Source organism: Aythya ferina (assembly GCF_964211825.1).
Source record: "Aythya ferina genome assembly, chromosome: 21".
Lineage (NCBI taxonomy): Eukaryota > Metazoa > Chordata > Aves > Anseriformes > Anatidae > Aythya > Aythya ferina.
This window is the reverse complement of record NC_140319.1, coordinates 1,503,491-1,520,314: the sequence shown is the minus strand read 5'-3', so window position 1 is coordinate 1,520,314 and position 16,824 is coordinate 1,503,491. Positions and strand designations below refer to the sequence as shown.

Sequence of the window (16,824 nt, the reverse complement as noted above, 5' to 3'; positions counted from 1 at the left end):
AGCCCTTGCTGGTGGCATGCAAGAGCACACCAGCAGCGTACTGGGGCTGCTCACCTGCTGCCTGCAGTGCCAATTATTACAGGATTTGTTGAATTCATTGTTACAAACAGGGATTGCTCTGGGTTGGAGCCAGCTTGGTCCCCCCAGGACCCCTCTTGGAGCCTTTCTCGCTCTTGGCACTGGCCCTAAGCCCTTTATCAGTGGTGGCCAGTTTGGGCATGTAGGAGCTCGGCTGCGCTGCCTCACCAGCTGATAATGCAGGGGAGAAGGACGGAGGGGGTGAGAAATCCCCCTGGGTCCAGAGGTGATCTGAAAGAGCCCCCCTTTTGGGGCTACAAAATGCCTGGGGGTTAAAGGGACAGGAGCTGGAGGGGCAAGAGATGGTGAGCCCTGGTCCCTGGGTAAGTGCAGGGCTGGGAGCGTTTCTGCTACTGGCTCCATGCTGACCTCCTTTAGATTTTGTACAACCCTGGGGAGCCCCAGCAACCCCCGCAAGTGAAGGGAGGTGGGGATGGGGCCACAGCATCCCTGGAGTGTTAACTAAGCTGCCTTTTCCAAACATTTTTTGGAGAGCATGAGTCAGTCCCCTGCTTGGGCTCCTCTTGTCCACTCCATCCATGCATGGCTGCCGTGCTTCACGGTGTTGGAGAAGCTGAAGGGTGAGAGTGCAGTGAAGGGGAAAGCAATTGGTGTCTGCTGCTCAGGTGGATGCCCAGCCTGGGGCTGGCCCTGCAGTGTCCACTCTTTGGTGGTGGCATTAAACGAGATTGTAATGGGGACTAATAGCCCAGGGCTGGTCCAGGAGCTGCTGCTTATCCTTCCCAGCCAGCTTTAAGCCATCCCAGAGCACTCAGGGGATGGATGCTTAGCTCTAACAAGCAGAGGAGGCTTGATGTGGAGGATGCTTACAGTGGGATGCTTTTCATTGGTTGGACATCATAAAATAAACTGTGATTAAATGAAAACAGAACAACAACAAAGCTGGGAGGACACAGGGGTCCTGCCCGAGAGGCACCTAAGGTAAGACGGGCTCTTGCAGCCGAAGCTCCTGTAATGCTCAGGGTTGGTGGGAAGACGGGCAGCAGCAGGGTCTCGGGCTGCAAACCCACTCCTCTGGGTGGGATCCAGGACCACCTGTGTCCTCCCATCCACCATCCTCAATGGGGCTCAGTGGGGAGGGAACCTCCTTCTCTCTGCAGGGCAAAGGAGCTCTCAGGGGCAAGGGATGCTGTCGCGGTGGGCAGCTTTTGGTCTACATGGGTGCATCAAGCCAGGGAGACACTTGATGTGTCTCCCCCAAGCTAGGATGGGCCTCGCTAAATCCGAACCTCATCAGTTCTGAGGGTGGCACACCAGTCTGGCACTGGCACAAACCCTGCTTTCAGGGAAAAAAAGGCATTTTCTGGGCAATAAAAGGAAAAGCTGAACGTGGCACTTGGAAGGTGCCAGCTGAGCAAATGACGCTGTTTCAAAGCAACTTGATGTCACCAAAAATCCTCCTATCAGAAAAACAGTGACTAATGAAAACGTTACTTGTTTTGATGGGAACTGAGACGTTTGGGGCAGTGACCCGGCGTGGAGGTTTTTGTCCCAAAAGCACCTGTGCCCAGGACATTGTAGGAGAGTGGTGAACCAAAATAGCTGGGGTAACACTAAATGTGGTGTTGTCTAGCTAGATACCAGGCTTGTGAGAGAGAGTATCCCTCCAGACTGTCTCTGAGTATGGGTTTTGACCCCATGGTTGGCCTCCATAGGGGACTCGGGGCTACTTTCAACAGCCCTTACCCCTGCCTGCCTCTCTTGCCTTATATAACCATCCCATTCCCCCTTCTGCAGCTTTGGTTTTCCCTTCTCCCCCCTCCCCTTTGGGTTTTCTGTAAGTAAAAACCAGCCTTATTGATTTTGTTTCAGTAATGGAGAAAAAATTTGCCTTTGGCCTGAGCTTTCAGGATGGTAAACTCCAGCCAGGAGTGTAAGTTTTATTTTATTTTATTTTTTTTTCCTTTTATAGCATTTCTAATCTGTGTTTATGATGCCAGCACTGACACATCCTAAACTATAGCATGGCTATAACCCCTGGAAAAAACTCCCTGCAGGATTGAAATAGTGGCTGGCAAACATTCCCTCCTCGCTGCAGCTTGTGAATAAAAAGCCATCAATGCTTTAAGCAAAGGCTTGTGCTGGGGAGGGAGAACTTCTGCTGGAGCCTATGCATATTTTATCGCCGCGCTTATTCACTTCGAGCCCTTCTCCCTTCAAACGCCGTGCAGATTTTAATTAAATATTCGTTCACCAGGCTGTTATTCCAGCTTGGCCAGCCTCCAAATGACCGTGTTTTTTCCCAAATGATGGCAAGGGGATGTGCTCCATTCGCCCAGCTCCGTCCCCTCCACGTCCTCGCTGAGGTTCGTCGTCCGCAAATGCCGCTAATTATGTTTGTCTGGCTGGCCGCCTGCTCCCCTGATAGCATCTTTCATTACCGCCAACCTCTCGGCACTTGTGAGGAGCTGGCTGGCATTCCCAGTGTGTTGGGAGCTCCGCTTCTGCTCACGAGGCTCTATTCCCATCTTGCAACTTTGGTGGGTAAATTCGGGGTGAGGTCTGTGGCGAGAGGGTGGCTGCTCCCACTGAGCAGCTCCCAAATCCCTGAGCTCTCTCCTGGTTTTTCTGCCTTTCTGCGGGAGCTGGATGCAGCCTGTGAGCCTTGCGGGGCATGCAAGGCTCCCAGAGTGACCACTGAGTGTCCCTTGTGTGCCATGCAGCAGGATGGGTCCAGGTCGTGAACAGAAAAGGACTGGTGGGAGATGTGGTGGTAGGGAGTTGTCTTGGGCAGAGCGACCATGAAATGGTAGTATTCTCAGCGAAGTCAGGTTCAGTAAAACTGCTACCTTGGACTTCAGGAGGGCTGACTTTCAATTGTTCAGAACACTATTAGGGTGGGCCCCTTAGAAGTCAGTCCTGAAGGACAGAGGGGTCCAGGAAGGCTGGACACTCAAAAAGTCTTCAAGGCACAGGAGCAGGCTGTCCCCATGTGCTGTAAGATGAGCCGGCAGGAAAGAAGACTGGTATGGCTGAACTGTGAACTTTTGCTAAGTGTCCAGGAAAAAAACAGAATTTATGTCCAGTGGAAGAAGGGGCAGGCAGCTCGGGAAGAGTACAAGGAAGTTTCCAGCATATGCAGAGAAAAAATCAGGAAGGCTAAAGCCTAGTTCAAGCTCAACCTGGTCACTATTATGGTCAAGGATAACAAAAGATGTTTTAATAAATATATTAATGGCAAGAGGAGGGCCAAGGAGAATCTCCATCCTTTACTGGATGCAGAACATGACTACTGAGGATAAGGAAAAGGTTGAGGTTCTTAACGCCTTCTTTGCATCTATCTTTACTAGCCAGACCGCTTATCCTTGGGGTATTCAGCCCCCTGGTGGATGAGGGAAAGGCTGTTGATGTAGTCTGTCTAGACTTCAGCAAGGCCTTTGGTGCAGTTTCCCATAGCATTCTCCTGGAGAAGCTGGCAGCCCACGGCTGGGACAGGCACACTGCTGGGCTATAAACTGGCTGGGCAGCTGGGCCCAGAGAGTGGTGGTGAACGGAGTGAAATCCAGCTGGTCACCAGTGGAGTTCCCCAGGGGTCGATATTAGGGTTCATTCTCTTAAATATCTTTATTGATGACTTGGATGAGGGAATTGAGTGCACCCTCAGTAAGTCTGCAGATGACACCAAGCTGGGGGGCACGTGTCGATCTGCCGGAGGGCAGGAAGGCCCAGCAGAGGGACCTGGGCAGGATGGGTCGATGGGCAGAGGCCATGGGATGAGGTTCAACATGGCCAACACGGCTGGGAGAGGACAGGACCCTCCCAGCTCTGTATGGCTCATGGAGGCTCTCCCCATGGCAGCATAGGTCTCCCAAAATGATGTAGGAAACTCCCCAGCATGCAGGAGAAACCATGGGTGGGGGTTGAGAGGTGCCACCTTGCCACAGGCACCAGGGTGCCTCTTTCCCTTCCTCTGCCCTCAGATCCCACTTGGCTCCTCTGAACAACCTCAGGTACCGACACATGCTTGCTCCTGCTTGTCGTGAACAAGATGCTTAATTTGGCAGCTTGCTATGCTTAATATTTCCTTCATGTATTACACTGGTTTTAAATGCAAAACATGTCTGGATAAGCTCACTTCTTCACTTTTTGCTTTTTTTCCCCTCTGATGTAGCTGACACGTTGAAGGTAGCTGTGTTTAACTAATAAAAAAGATTTTAAAATGCTAGTTTTGCACTTCTTTAATTGACTTCCAATTTCCATTTGAATGCAGCCCGACACACTGCAAAGGGAAAAAGAGCTCCTGGTAAATAAGAAATGCGTCATTCACTGTTTTCTACCATAATCAAAAATGTAAAAATTAAGAATCTGAATCAACGTACATTAAACTATGTAATTGCCTAAATAAATGCGGCGGGTGGATAATGGAACTTCCTGATTAGAAGAAAATACCAAATTTATTGCAAGGGCTGTATTTGGTTGCAAAGCAGTGCATTGTACCAGTTGCACCGCCTTAGGAGGGAACAGCTCTTCTTTTGGGAGATAAAGGGAGCTGGTCTGGGGGACATGAGGACAGCAATGGGTGCTGGTGCCTGTGAAAGGGTGAACCAAAAAAAAAAAAAAAAGGTGCTTTGCCAATCTGATTAGCAAAAATAAATAACATCTTGATGTTGCAAGCTGCAATGAAAGAAAAAGTCATCTGGGTTTGAGTATCGCCTTGCATTTGTCCTTTATCCCTTTCTTCAGTGCTGTTTTCCCCTAACCTCAGCCAAAATTCATTTTGCCCTCAAGCACAGGATCGCTGCGTGCTTTGTGCCCAAAACCAGCTTTGCCCTTCCGGGCAGAACAAGCACTGCTCCAGTACGGGACGTCCTCGGTGCCTTCAATCTCCAAAATGCCTCCCCAGGCGAATTGTGTTAATATTGGAGAGTGCAGGAGTGGGGGGAGAGCCTGGCCCCCACGGTCAGAGTTATTAATCTCTCACAGGCGTGCTGGGGAATGAGAAAAAGCTGTTCTGTGTTTATTCACTGTGTGCACGCTCACCTGTGCAGGGCTGTGCAGCCTGGAAATAAGGAGTTAAATCATGGGTGAGACGTGTGAGAAGGGCAGGGTCCCAGCAAAGCTTTTTGGAGCTGAAATAAAAGCCATCAGCTGGAAGAGCTCCTGCTGCCTCCATTCCACTGAACCTCCCAGCCCTCACTTCCCAGTGCCAAGCCTGCTGCTGCTGGGATGCCCAAGGGGTTGAGGCCAGGCTTGGGGATGCAGTGGGGATGGTGGTGCAGAAAATGGGGATGCAAAGGGGATGCAAAGAGGATGCTCTGGTGACATGGCCAGTACCCGGGTTTTGCTGGGAAAGAAGGAGAAATGTATTACAGCATGCGTGTGCATGTGTTGGGCTTGCAGCTCTGAGTGTGGGCTATGGAGGTAACCAAATATCAAGGAGCTAAGTAATAATAATTAAGAGTTTTTTCATTCCCCAAACTTACCAGCCCAAGTCTTCCTGAAGAGAGGTGCTGGGATGCTGGATGCTGCAGCTCCAGCACATCACTGATGGGGCATATGAAGTGATCCCAAGGGTAACAGAGGTGAGGAAGTGCCATAGGCCCCAGGACCATGACAGATTTTAGGGGAGAGGTGCATCATCGCCCTCCACCACCAGAAAATTGTGCTATATGGTGTGGGCTAATGAAAAAAGTGCAGAGGTAGGGTTAATTAGCATGGCTTTGCTTCCTCCCAAGGTCTCCTAACATGGGTGAGAAGGTCCCCATCGATGCCACCAACCATTGTGGGAAGCCCTTTGAGGCCATTTGCCTGTGTGGAAAGAAGCAATACATTCTGTGGGGTTGTTGACTTTGAGCTGTGGATTAATGGCTTTTGGTACCAGGTCTGAAACTATTCCGGAATACGTGGCCTTAAAACCCATGAATGACCGTGGCAAGTCCTGTGCCCTAATTACCACGATGGCAAAGGGAGGGAATGCAATGAGGCAGCAACAATCCTTGGGAGAAAAAACAAACAAATTAAGAATGCTTCCTTGTTCGCACCCAGAAAATGCACTCTGAAAGAACATTAATGTAAGCTGCAATCAGCAGCAGGGCATAAAAAGCAGCCCCCGTAGGCCAGCCCAGCACTATCCCTCATCTTTAAGTGCTTCACACGCATTACGGAATTCGTGCTTGATCAAGGATGTGGGGATGGGAGCGGTTTGTCTGTCCGGAAGCAGCTTTTGTCCGTCTGGGCCTGAGAGCATGCAGCAGTGGTGCAGAGCGATGAACGTGACGGATGATGAGCCATTTCTCTAACGGCTCAAGCAGCTATGGGAAGAAAATGCAATTACCCAAAGTGGGCTTTTGGCAGGACACTGGGGTGTAATTGGAGTGAGGTCGATAAAACCCCAGGAAAAGGGGATGAGAGGCCCAGATGCTGAACTAGCTGCTCGCAGCGAGGGCTCTGGTTTGCTTTTGGGTTCCTCCCTGGAGATGTTGCTTGTGTAGTAATTAGCAATGTAAAACATGCACCGGCCTCTTTGTTCCCATTAGGTTCTAAACAATGCACAACAGTAGCCTGTGGTTAATTTTACCAAATGTTTGCTTTAATGTTATTTAAGACCAGCTGTCTATAAATCTACAGTGTCTATTTAAATTGTGTGCATGTAAATATCTATCTATATATTATTCCAGGCTGAGGATAAGGTAATGGGTAACAAGGCAAGGGTAGGAAATACCTTCTGGGGATGCTTTGGTCCCCAGCCTCCTGCCCTGGGGTGAGGATCAATGACAGCTTGATGCCAATGGGGACCAAACCTCTCTGTTGTACTTCTACACCCTAAACCCCCACTGTGCATTCGGTGTCCAGGTCAATGTTAAACACCTGGTGCCTGCAAAGCAGCTACTTACGGGGCAGTACACAGCCTGCAGTGAGCCTGGGTTTGTTTGTATTTGAGGAAGCACACCTGTGTTTAAATACCTGCAAACAAATGAGTCCACCCAGCTCCGGCTTTGCTCTTCCTTGTGTCCTCAAGGCTGGGTTTGCTCGTGTCTAAGTGCAATCTGTCTTCTCCCTTCCCACTTACAGGGATTGGCAGGATGCTGTCATGGTGGCTACGGGTGACGTTGCCCTGATAGCGTTGGTCCAACAGCATCAACAGCACTTGGGAGGTAAATGCTTGCTGGTGGCTTCTGCTACCTGGCTTTCACCATCCCATCAGGTCCAAGCTGCTCGAGACCTCAGCATGGATGCTTCAAACCTGCACCTGCTCCATCCCTCCCTGTGGCAGCACCAGGACAGCAGGGAGGAGGCTGCCACGGGGCGAGGGAAAGGGCTGCAGCTCCTTGGTCCCGAAGCGTGGTGAGATGTGGTCGGCCAAGAATCGGAGATGGAAGCGCCGGCCGATGCAGTGGACCAAGCCGCCGACCACAGCGCACTGGAAGCAGGATGGGTAGGGCATGGGGTGGGTGGCACACTCGTACCACAGCTTGGCCTTGGCACCGCAGCGGTAGACGCCGATGCCCATGCTGCGGTTGAGGTCGAAGCGGTAGATGAAGCCGTTGGTGCTCACCATCTCAGCTGTCCTGTCCTTGCTGCCGCCGGCCGGGCTGACGATCCAGCTGTCCCTGCGGGCAGCATAACGCAGCAGCACGTAGCGCAAGGTGCCCCCTGTCACGTAGATCTCCCCGTCGCACACCGTGGCCGTGTGGGCCACGGCGAAGGTGTCGTGGGGCAGGGGGGCGGTGAAGGTCCAGCGGTCCTGGCGGGGGTCGTATCGCTCCACTGTGTAGAGGCACTCCCCACCGATGGCATAGAGACAGCCGTCCAGGGCCACCAGCTTGCAGTGCGGCCGCGCTTGGTTCAAGGGGCAGATCTCCCTCCAGATGTTGGTCAAGGGGTCGTAGCAGAAGACACGGTTGGAAGGTCTCTGTGCACGGCCTGAGCCCTCACAGCCAGCCACCACGAAGAGGTAGTTGAACATGCTACACATGGCACACCCTTGGGAGACCGCCTCCGGTGGCATGTGGCAGAGGTGATACCAGCGGTCCCCTCCGTCATCGTAGTAGCAGAGCCGGCTGGCGTGGAGGTCAGGGTCCTGCGTGCTGATGTCTGCCACGGTGACACACATCTTCCCCTTCATCCTCCGCTGGAGGATGAGCTCCCGCTCCCTGGCGTTGAGGCGGCCATAGATGGAGGGCGTCCTCAGCACCTGCAGGTAGTTGTCGCTCATGACCTTGTAGGCAGCCTCCTGGAGGTGGCTGAGCTTCTCCACCTTGGCCATGCAGAGGACCTCGTAGCAGTTCCCCAGATCCAGGAGGGTGTCCGGGGCAGGGGGTGACATTTGGAAGAAGTTGGCGCCAGCCACCAGCTCCAGCCGGGGGCTTGCTGGTGGTGTGTTGGCCGGCAGTGGTGCACCAAAGCCCTCCATGGGAAGCTGGAGCTGGGGGTTCTCAGCAATCTGGATGACGCTGTTCTTGCGGCTGAGGCTGCGAGTGGGAGCTGGGGGCTTGGTGGCAATCTCCAAGCTCCCCACAGGTGATGGGACTATGGGAGAAGTGATGGGGTCCTGCATTGCCACGGTTGGTTGCTGGCTCTTGGTCTCAGGTTCTGGGGTGACAGGGCTCTGCAGCTCCTCACTGATGTGCTCCAAGCTCTGCAGCTCCTCAGTGACCTTCTCCAAGCTCTGCAGCTCCTCAGTGACCTTCTCCAAGCTTTGCAGCTCCTTGTTGGCCTGCTCCAAGTTCTGCAGCTCTTCATTGACATACTCTGAGTTGCAGATCAGGGCTTCTCCCAGAGGGGTATAGGGAAGAGACCTTTTCTTTGACACCGTCTGGGAGATGGACTGGATGTAGTAGTCATACACTTTGCCTTTGAGGCCAGGGGCCAGCTGTCTGGCCCCATCCTTCGCATTCCTCTCGGTGATGTAGTTCTCTTCCACCTGGATCTTCGCAAATGAGGAGAAAGAGTAGGAAGTGTCCGACCTCTTGTTGCTCGCTGTTATCATTAGCCCAAGGTCTGAGGTGACACTGTGGGTCTGGATCACTCCCCTGCTCCCCTCCTGGCTCATGCCCCCGATGGCCAAATCCTGCTCGGTGCTTTGGGCACCTCCATCATCCCCCATCTGGGTGGAAAGCCCAGTGCATGGGCTGATCACGCCTTGTCCATGCCCTCTGCCCTCCTCCCCACTCAGCATTTCAGCCAGGTCCCCACTGCCTCCCGGCTCCCCTCTTTCCTCCTCCTTGCCCACTGGCAGACATCGATCTCTTCGGGCCAGCACTTGCCGCGGCTCCAAGGCACTCACTTGGGCATCGCCACCACCTTGCCAAGCCCCACCACCAAAAACCTGCCTGCGCCGCAGACTTGCCACCACCTCCCCATCTTGGGCAGTGTTTTCCCTTCTCTCCGTCTCTCCGCAAGCATCGGCTGCCAAGGTGCTGCCTCCGGGGCTGCTGGGGGCCGAGCGGGATTTGTAAAACCTGTACGCCAAAGTCAGCAGGAGCAGTGCAGCGGCGGAGAGGACCAGCTTGCCGGCCAGCTGCATGTCGGACTGCCAGGGCACGGTTACCCGCTGGCTCATTTTTCCATACCAGGGCAGGCGCTGGGGAATGCAGAGAATCCGATTAATGATTGCCGAGCCCCCAGCAGAGCAGGAACACGCTCAGCCGGGAGTTTGGGGCAAGGTGACTTTGAGCAGGCTGGCTGGCAGGAGCTGGCATGTAAGCTTTATATGTTTGAGTAAGGTGGGCTGGGCTGGGCTCGAGCGCAGCCAGCAGGGAGCTGGTGACACAGAGCTGGCTTTATTAGCCTGGCAAACAGAGAGGCTCAGAGAGAAGCTTGCGGAAGCACTAAGGCGACAAGAGGGAAGGTAACTCCTCTGAGCAGCCCGGGGACACCACCCTGCTCTGTTGGTTTTTGCTATTTAATACCTGCCAGGCACTGGAAGGGGAAAACACTTTGCTTGGTCCAGGGAAGGTCCTTCTTCCCGGCTTTCCCCCCTGGATGGGTGAAACCAGGAGGAACCTGAGCACAGAAGGGAGGGAGAAGGCAGCCTGGTGCCAGGCAGACCTTTGGTCTGACACCGAGCAGCTGCTTTGCGCCACTGAGTGACTAATTTGGCAGGCTTTGCGTGCAGCATGCTCGCTAACGAAGGGTGATGGGAAGTGTCCCTAAAGGCACCGAGCTCTGTTGGTGGTGAGCCTGGAAGCAGCGGGTGAATGCGGAGCCATCGGGAGAGGAGCTGCGGGCTTGGGGAAGGGGAAACTCCTGCAAAAGAAGCTACAGGGGAGGCAGGAGTGAAACTGCAGGCTGGGGGGTGGGGGTGGGGAAGGAGGATGAACCCCGGAAAACAAACAAAATCATTGGAATGAGGGAAAAAAATCAGGAGGGGAAGGAATTGGAGAGGTGGGAGCCATCACTTTGAAGTGAGGCATCACCGCGTTGGGGCTCCTCGCGATGCACGTGGGGATGGCAGTGGTGGTGGTGGAAACTCAGGTACGGAGGATGCCAGCCAATGTCAGGTCTGCTTCCTTCTCCCCCTGACAAGAAATCAGGAATGTGACCAGTTTCCATCTGAATTCTGAAGATTTTGGGGAATTACGCTTGCTTGACGTCCCCAGGTGCCCACGCCTGTACCATGGTGGGGGTGGAGGGAAGGGGAGAAAAGGAGGGGGCTTGGGGCCGTCCTGGGAATGGCATCCTACAGCAGCCTCTGCTGAGCAGGCTGAATTCAAAGGGAAAAAATTAATTTCCTTTCCCCCTGGGGAGCGGTTCTGCATGCTGAGAGATGTGCAAAGGAACAAGGCCCTGCGAGGGCTGCGCAGCCCAGAGGCTGAGCTGGGGAATGAGAGGGAGAGGAGACCACGAGCTCTTCTGAATGCAAAACAAACAAAAAACAACCCCCCCCCCCAAAAAAAAAAAAACGAACAAACAAACAAACAAAAACCACCAAACAGCCAAAATGTGGCTGCTGCTGTTCTTCTGCTTGTATGCAGGGCTTCACTCCCTGCTGGCTTGGTCTTGACCCGATGGGATTTGCTGGAGAAACAAGGCCTGGTGATGCTAAAACAACTTCCCATGTGAGGTGTGGGCACAGGGTATAATGGTGTCAGTCTCTTACGTGAGAAAGTGGGGAACAGGCTCTGCTGGGATCTTTTGCTTGCTGGCACCTGGGTTTCTTTGCTCAGAAGCTGACAGCGTTTTGCAGCACTGCTCGCCTTTGTGCGGGGCTTTGGTTTGGGGGCTGTTGTGTCTTTGTGTGCAGCCAGTGGAGGACCCCATGACAAACAGCACAATAGTTATAGGAAGAGGGTGGAAGCAAACCAGAGAGGTGCTGCTGGACCAGATCCCAGGAAGGGGTGCTGGGTGCTGGCTTGGCTGGTGGGGACCCCTGTGTGCATCCCAGACGTTGGCACCCCTTTTTGGGGTGGGGGCGCATTTGGGAAGGTATCACCTTGTGCTGGGAAAGGCAGCAAAGACAAGGTCAGGGGAAGGAGGATATTTGGATAAAGAGCCACACCTTGGTGCAGAGCGGGTGCTCGCATTGATGCATCCCACTTGCACCTCAAGCTCTAGCCCAGGGCCAAAGCAAGACCTGTCAAAAAACACCCAATGGCCCCCTCTAGTGCCAAATTGCTCCAGGGACCCAAAATCTAAAGCTGCTGGGGTCAGGGTGGCATGTGGCATGAGGCTGGGCAGACCTCTGGGGGCTTGGCTAATTGGCAGCATGCACTGTGCAGGGTCTGGCCACCTGTATGCTCCGTGTCCCTGGGGGCTTTTCATCTTTTGCTGCCGTGGTTTTTAATCAGCACCGAGCTCTGCATAGAGGGCTTCTTGTGCGGGGCTGTATGAATTATGCATGAGTTTGTCAGCAGCCCTGTGAACCTAGGCAAGTAACGGGGCCTGGTAACGATGGGATGGAGGCAGGGGAAGCACCAAGCAAAGCCCGCTGCCGCTCCCTCCAGTATTTCCAGTCCCTGGTGAGTCTCTGTATCCCTGCCCTCGTGTCCCCATCCAATATCCCCAAAGGCTGGGGGCTTCCCAGAGTTGGATGTACACCCTTGAGATGTAGGGCTGCACTGCCAAAAGCCCAGCCTTGGGCATGGAGGGGTGTTGGGAAGGCTGTGGATTTTTTTTCTGATCGCCAGCGGGTTTTTACGGGGCTTGGAAAGGCCGAGCACTGTGCAGGGATTGCACTGGAGCAGGGGACACGGTCACTGCGAGCGGCAGTGATGTCTTGGCACTTGTGATTCTAATTGAATGTAATTGCTGCCTCCAAATTTTGCTAAAACCTTTTCAAAGTCCCCTGAAATTAGGGAACATCGATAACGCCGTTCCTTGGGGTTTTCAGCTCGCGTCATCCCTAAGAAGTGCGATTAATTTTTTACAAGCTAATCATATCTCTTAGGCAGATTGTCAGCGGAGGATCTGTCATCTCTCATCAATAATGAACCAAGCAGAGCAGCTCCATATCCCTGCAGCCTCCTGCATTATTCACTGCCAGGTCCTCAAAGAACTGGGGGTGTGGTGGGGGGCGAGGGGGGTGGGACGGGACAGGGATTTAGTTGATTGTCTCTGTAATTCCCTGCAGGAAGGCAGCAGGTGAAGGATCGGGGGGGCAGGAGGTGACAGCAGGGTCCAGGCTGCGTGTCCACATCGCACGGGGGGGTTCTCTGGTGGGGTGACACCACTCTGTGTCCATCGTCTCTGCTCATCTGGCTGTTGAGTCTGGACCAAGAGCTGCTCCTGTGCTCGGTGGGGTATCGTGAAAGCAGGCGGCACCTCTGCCCCAAATGAGAGGCTCATGTGTACCCCCGGTCATCGCTTGGGCTGTCCTGGTGATGAGAGGGTCCAAACCTCCATCCTTTTCTGCATGGTGCTAGACATTCTGCCACAGTTGTGCCAGCATCACCAGGGGAAGAGCAGAGTCCCAGATGGAGGGGTGGATTTGGGATGTGGGATGCCGAGCCCCCCAGTTCATCGGTCCTTTCCCAGAGGTCACATTACTCCTGAGATGGTGCTGTGGAGGGCGTGATGCCTCCCTAATGCTCATCATGTCCACGGTTCCAAGCTAAAATGCCACATTTGCATTTAAACAGAGGTTTGGGTGTCTGTAAATCCCCGTTTTCATAGAGAGCAGGCATAATGGGTGTTTAATCACTTTTGGATGCGGGCCCTGGAGCACAAATGGGGTTGGTGCATCTCCGGCCTGGTGAGGAACATCCGCTCTGCTGGGGCTCTGCTGCCTGGTCCACCGTGAGGGAGTAAAAGCAAATAATAACGAAGATTTCCCAAAAATATAAAGGCTCCCATCTCACCTAGGGAGAGGACATGTTTAGAGCAGCAAAAGCCTTTGGGGCTGTGTCCTGTGTCGCCGTGGGACAGCTGTTTCGGAGGTCTGGGGATCAAGGCAGCCGGCACTCTTCCTCACCCGAAAGGATTCGGATGCTCAGATTCCCTTGCTTCAGGATGGAAGTGGAGTCACTAATCCTTCTAAATCCCAGCCAGCCGGGGGCTCTGGAGCGAGCCTGTCCCTGTGTTGCTTCCAGCCCAAATTACAATGCTGGGTGATTTTGCGCATCAGAAGAAACTCCTGAGCCGCTGTGTGTTTATTCAGCTCCTTGGAGGTTTGGAAATCACTGGCAACAGTGAGTGGTAGGAAGTGAATCTGCTTAATAATAATTAATCATAATAGTAATAATAGTAATAATGCTTAGCACTAGTACAGGGCTTTGGAAAGCTGAAGCACCGCATGGCTGCTGGCTAATCCTCTAGGATTAATGGTTCCCGGAGGAAAACGCAGGGCAGCGAACGCCTGCGTGGTGCTGCTTTGGTGTTGGGAGGGTGGTGTGGAGCACGGGGCTGGCTTTTTCGGACTCACCCTGGAGCTGAGACCTGGAGCAGCTCAGTGCGTCAGTAATGCGGTAGGCTCAGGACCCTCCTTTCTGCCAGCCAGGCTGTGCACTGGGGATGGTGTAAATGCGGGAGAGAGATGTTCCCTGCTGCTTTTCCAAGGGAAATTGGGCCCTTGCATTTGTTGCACCAGAAAGCTTTGTGTGTTCCCCCCCCAACCAATCACACCTTGCACAGTCCCTGGGTACCCCAAGGTGGTCCTGGGTACCCCAATGCAAGGTCCTGGGAGCCCCAAGGTGGTTCTGGGCACCCCAAGGTGAGGTCCTGGGTGCCCCAAGGTAAGGTTCTGGGTATCCCAGGCAGTCCCTGGACACTCACCAAGTTCCCAGCCTCTACCCTACAGGAGGCAAAACATTCAGTGCAGCCTTCTACCAGGGCAGATTTTTTTTTTCCTTTTAATTAAATTGTCTGAGAAAGCCAAGACACAGACAGAAAGAGACCGAGACTGTAAATAACATAGGAGAGAGAGAGAGATAACCGATTGACAGAGGTGTAAATGCCGGGTGGAGCCGTACAGAGGAAGAGGAGGAGGAAGAGACGAGTGAAGCTTCACGTTAGCTCCAGGATCACTGTTAGGGTGAGCGCCAAAACTAGTCTGAAGCTGCGGTGGCCGGTAACTGAACCTAGGCAGGGGGAGAAAAGGGAAGGAGAGTTTACAGAGCCACAAATTGATATTCGGCTTCAAAGTGGGACAGGACCAGCACCTCTTGGTTTTGGGTTCCCCCTCCTCTGGCCACCACTCACCGTTGGAGTCCTCTGTTCCGCGGGGGATATTTGGGTTTTCTAATGGAGAGAAGCAGCAGAGAGGTGGGTTAGGAGGGACTGGGAGGGTGTGGGCATGCAGGGAGGGGTTGATGCAGTGGTGCCATACCGAAGACGATGAGGCGGGTGTGGGTGTCGGTGGAGCCCAGGGGGTTCTGCGCGGTGCAGCGGTACATGGAGCCGTTGAGCTCGGCCGGTACCCGCTCCAGCACCAGCTCCTTCCCGGCGTGTTCGGCGCTGCCGTCCAGGAGTCGGCTCCCCACACGGGTCCACGTGAAGAGGGGCTCGGGGAAGACTTCGTTCTGCACGCAGGGGACACCAGCGTGGGGACCGTGACCCTTGAGCCAAGGCCACCCCTGTCCCAGCTTGGTGGCCATAGCACACCCTTGAAGCGCTGGTGTGGATGCAGGGACCCCGTGACCCCATGGGGATGGGGGACGGCATCACTGCATGGGGACACTGACCTGGAAGCCCTGCACCAAGATGCGAACGGTGTCTCCAACGCGGGCTCTCGTTGGGGTCATGGTGATCTTCGGGCCCTTGGGAGCGACTGCAACAAAAAAGGACAGGGAGAAAAGGGGCGTCAGCCCTCGGCTGGGGTTAACGAGGGTTTGCTGAATGGCAGGGGATGTGAGGAGGCTGAAGGCTGGATGCTGGATGGACAGACTGCAGGCTGGCCAGCAGGCTTGATAGATGGCTGTATTGTTGGCCAAGGATGTACTTCCCAGCCAAAACAGGGGTGGGCTGGTTTGATGCAAGGGTTCTAGAGGTGGGCACCTCAGGGAAGTGTCCCCAGGATGAGGTAGTTTTGGGGAGACAGTCATAAAGCTCCAAGGGCATGAAATGCCAAGCACAGCCCTACAAAGAGGGGAACCCCCTCCTCTCCCCATGCCAGCCTTGGGGCTGGGGAAGGGGCTCATGGCTGTACCTGTGCCTAAAGCCAGGGCTCACCTTGATGACTTTGGTGTTGGGGAGAGACCAGTCCGCCAGTCCCCACCCTCTGTATTGCACAGCATCACCTCCGTATTGCCTTTTTTTGGGTGGCCAGCTCATATTCGGGATATAGACATATATATATATTTACCATACTATTTATATATGATGAAGGGGTTAATGGGAGACCTGCTGTGTCAGTCCCAAAACCTCTGCGTTGATGGAGGTGATGGGACACACAGGCTGGAGGCATCTTAAGGGGTGAGGAACTGATCCTGACCAGTGTGGGGCGAGCTTTGCCATTACAGGTATTGGAGCTGCAGGGGCTGAAGCCAGTCCTGGACTTGTGTGCAGGGCAGGATGATGCCCAGTGCAGGAGTTTTCATCTATTTCTGAATTGTTACATGCAGTCTGGGGTCCTTAATGAAGGTGAGGAGGTTGGTGGGAGGGCTCCCAGTTAGCAAGCAAGAAATGTAAAAAAAGCAAAAAGTCCAAAAAAAACACACACAAATATAAAATGCAAGAAATGCAAAACTGACTAAGTGGAGGAAAGCAATAAATGCAAAAAGCAAAAATGCCCAATGCAAAAAAAAAGGCTGTAAATGAAAAAAAAATTTAAAAAAAGAGAAAAAAAAGCAAAATTGCAATAAATCACCCTGCCTGCCCCCCCCAAAAAAAGCCAAGAGACCCCCTCCAAACACGGCCACTGCCCTTACCGAGCGTCACCTCCGACTGCATGGGCATGGAGAGCGCCGGGTGCTTCACCTCGCAGCTGAAGAGCGCCTCATTGTCGATTTGGGGGTTGAGGGTCCAGGTGAGGGTGGCCCGCGCCTCCACCGTGCCGTCGCTCACGGGCGCGTGAGTGTGGCGGAAATAGTAGATGGGCTCCGCCACGTGCACCCAGCGCGGGAACTCCCGGCTCACCACGGTTTCGGGGATGGCTTCAGTGGCGGGGCCCCGCTCGGCCGCCAGCCCCCGGGGGGGCTCGGCAGTGTTGGGGGGCTGCCCACCCCCCGCATCCCCGTCGGCCGCTGCCAGCGATTTGGGCACCTTGGTGTCATCCAGGTCACGATGCAGGAGGTTGCGTGGTGCCCAGCTCCCCGCTGCGGCCGGTGGCTCTGGCAGCGGGGTGGCCTCGATGGGCTCCCCATCGCGCTTGAAGTACACCTGAGGAGGGGACAGAAGGGATGGTGAGCG

General features: G+C 54.0%; 2 protein-coding genes across 2 annotated transcripts in view; both read right to left on the bottom strand.

The window, feature by feature from the left end:
* Positions 1 to 6,606: 6,606 nt before the first annotated feature.
* On the bottom strand, positions 6,607 to 14,199 carry KLHDC7A (kelch domain containing 7A). Its single transcript, XM_084494825.1, has 3 exons — positions 13,205 to 14,199; positions 10,970 to 12,535; positions 6,607 to 9,622 (listed from the first exon to the last, which is right to left on the bottom strand). Exon 3 carries the CDS (start codon positions 9,599 to 9,601, stop codon positions 7,277 to 7,279), a length of 2,325 nt encoding a protein of 774 aa, XP_084350951.1. The 5' UTR covers positions 9,602 to 9,622; positions 10,970 to 12,535; positions 13,205 to 14,199; the 3' UTR covers positions 6,607 to 7,276.
* A 112-nt stretch (positions 14,200 to 14,311) lies between these two features.
* Positions 14,312 to 16,824, bottom strand: part of IGSF21 (immunoglobin superfamily member 21) — a 37,540-nt gene continuing 35,027 nt past the window's right edge. Inside the window, exons 6-10 of the mRNA XM_084494826.1 lie at positions 16,344 to 16,794; positions 15,159 to 15,244; positions 14,804 to 14,996; positions 14,677 to 14,715; positions 14,312 to 14,555 (exon numbers count right to left, since the gene is read on the bottom strand). Of these exons, the coding sequence (XP_084350952.1) occupies positions 14,482 to 14,555; positions 14,677 to 14,715; positions 14,804 to 14,996; positions 15,159 to 15,244; positions 16,344 to 16,794 (843 nt within the window). The 3' untranslated portion in view covers positions 14,312 to 14,481. The remainder of the gene's footprint in view (positions 14,556 to 14,676; positions 14,716 to 14,803; positions 14,997 to 15,158; positions 15,245 to 16,343; positions 16,795 to 16,824) is intronic.